The 1654-nt window shown below is 69.0% G+C and overlaps 1 protein-coding gene across 1 annotated transcript in view; it reads right to left on the minus strand.

The window, feature by feature from the left end:
• ARHGEF25 (Rho guanine nucleotide exchange factor (GEF) 25) overlaps window positions 1-1654 on the minus strand; it is a 7017-nt gene that overhangs the window by 3643 nt on the left and 1720 nt on the right. The window contains exons 3-5 of the mRNA XM_012732277.1: window positions 395-609; window positions 171-266; window positions 11-97 (exon numbers count right to left, since the gene is read on the minus strand). Of these exons, the coding sequence (XP_012587731.1) occupies window positions 11-97; window positions 171-266; window positions 395-609 (398 nt within the window). The remainder of the gene's footprint in view (window positions 1-10; window positions 98-170; window positions 267-394; window positions 610-1654) is intronic.

Raw genomic sequence — 1654 nt, forward strand, 5'->3', positions numbered from 1 at the left:
CGAGCACTCACATACTCCTCTCCAGAGCCTTCTTCTTCTGCTCCTCCTCGCTCTCCTCACTCTCGGGGGCTTGGGGGGACGTCTCCTCGTCGGGGGGCTGCGAGGAGAGAGCGCCGTGGGTGCTGGCGAGCAGCTGCGGGCCGCCGCCTCCCCAGCCCGCTTCTCCTCACCTGTGTCTTGTCTCCGGGGCCCTCCAACAGCGTGGTCAGCAGGGTCAGCTCTGGCAGCTCCTCTCCCGCGGCCAGGGTGGGTTCCAGCATCCAGTCCTGGGGGCAGAGTCGAGCGCCAGGTCAGAACCAGCAGCGTCTCCCCAGGGTGTGGGAGCACACACCTGCCCCGGCGCCCCGGGGTCTTTCCTGAACGTTCCAGCGGCTTCGGGATGCTCCCCGCTCACCTCGCAGGGTCCGGCGTGACCACCCTCTGCGTCAGTTTCCACACTCAGACAATGTTTGGAATGCTCCAGCCATCTTCGCAGGCCGCTGGCTGGCCCTGGGGGGCCCGGGGAACAGGGGCCCGAGCTGAGGCCAGAGCTAGGCCCCGAGGGGGCCGCCAGACCCGAGGCAGCAGAAGCCGAGATGCTCCCCTCACTGCCAGCAGCGGAATAGGACTCTGACGGGGGTGGGGGAGAAAGGGGATGACCGATATTGCTGCAGCCCCAGACTCGGGGTTCTCAGGGCGCCCCGAGTCTCCGCTCGCCCCTGGCTCTCTCTGGGCATCCTCACTGAGCTGGCCGGGAGAGAAAGCTGCATTCCTCCTCCCAAGGAAGCCAGGCAGGAAGCGGTGAGCCGGCTCCCAGGCCATGTGGAGGCCTCCGAGCGCACAGATGTGAGGGTGGGGGCACCATCTGGGCAGGCAGAAGCGGGGGTGCCCGTCTGCTCCCAAACAACCTCCCTTTCCAATGGGTACAGACCATTCTGAGAAGGGAGGGCGTGGGGCGCCAGGGCCCACTGCCACCTCCGGACCCCCACTCACTGCAGCCATCAGGCCCAAGGGAAAAGCCTTCCCCGGCCCTCCCCGGCCGCACAGCACAGCCGCTAAGCCGGCGGCGCTTCAGGCTAGAAAGCGAGTCTCGTGGAGGGGGTGCCAGGTGCGCCCCCCCCCCCGTGAGACCCAAGCACTGGTGTGATGGAGAGTCCAGGCGGTGCCCGTCCGCGCCCCCCCGCCGGTGGGTGCTCAAACCCACCCGGTGCTGCCCTTCCCCACCTCGAGTTGAACACACAGAAATTGGGAGGCACAAGGATCCTCTAGTGAGCAACTTTCCTGGAAAACGCGGGCAGGCTCCAATCCCCGATGGGGCGCCCCCCACTAAGGGCTCCAACCCCTGGATGGGGCGCCCCCCACTGAGGGCTCCAACCCCTGGATGGGGCGGCCCCCACTGAGGGCTCTAACCCCTGGATGGGGCGCCCCCCACTCAGTGCTGGGCCCGGGCCTCGCACTCACCACGTCCCCCGGGGCCGAAGCAGCAACCGCATTTTGCCAGCACTTTTCGGATCACACGGGGACAGGCACAGCGACCCCCCTTGTGCCCCCCCCGCATGGCGCCCGGGCCCCCCCGCACCCCCCACCCGGGCCGGCCATGCAGGGGGGGTCACGGGGGGCGGGGCGGGGACGGCGCAGAGCGCACAGCCCCCCTCCCTCCCACCCAGGTCCAGGC

This window comes from Condylura cristata, unplaced genomic scaffold, assembly GCF_000260355.1.
Source record: "Condylura cristata isolate star-nosed mole 26May11 unplaced genomic scaffold, ConCri1.0 scaffold00034, whole genome shotgun sequence".
In the NCBI taxonomy this organism is placed as follows: Eukaryota; Metazoa; Chordata; class Mammalia; order Eulipotyphla; family Talpidae; genus Condylura; species Condylura cristata.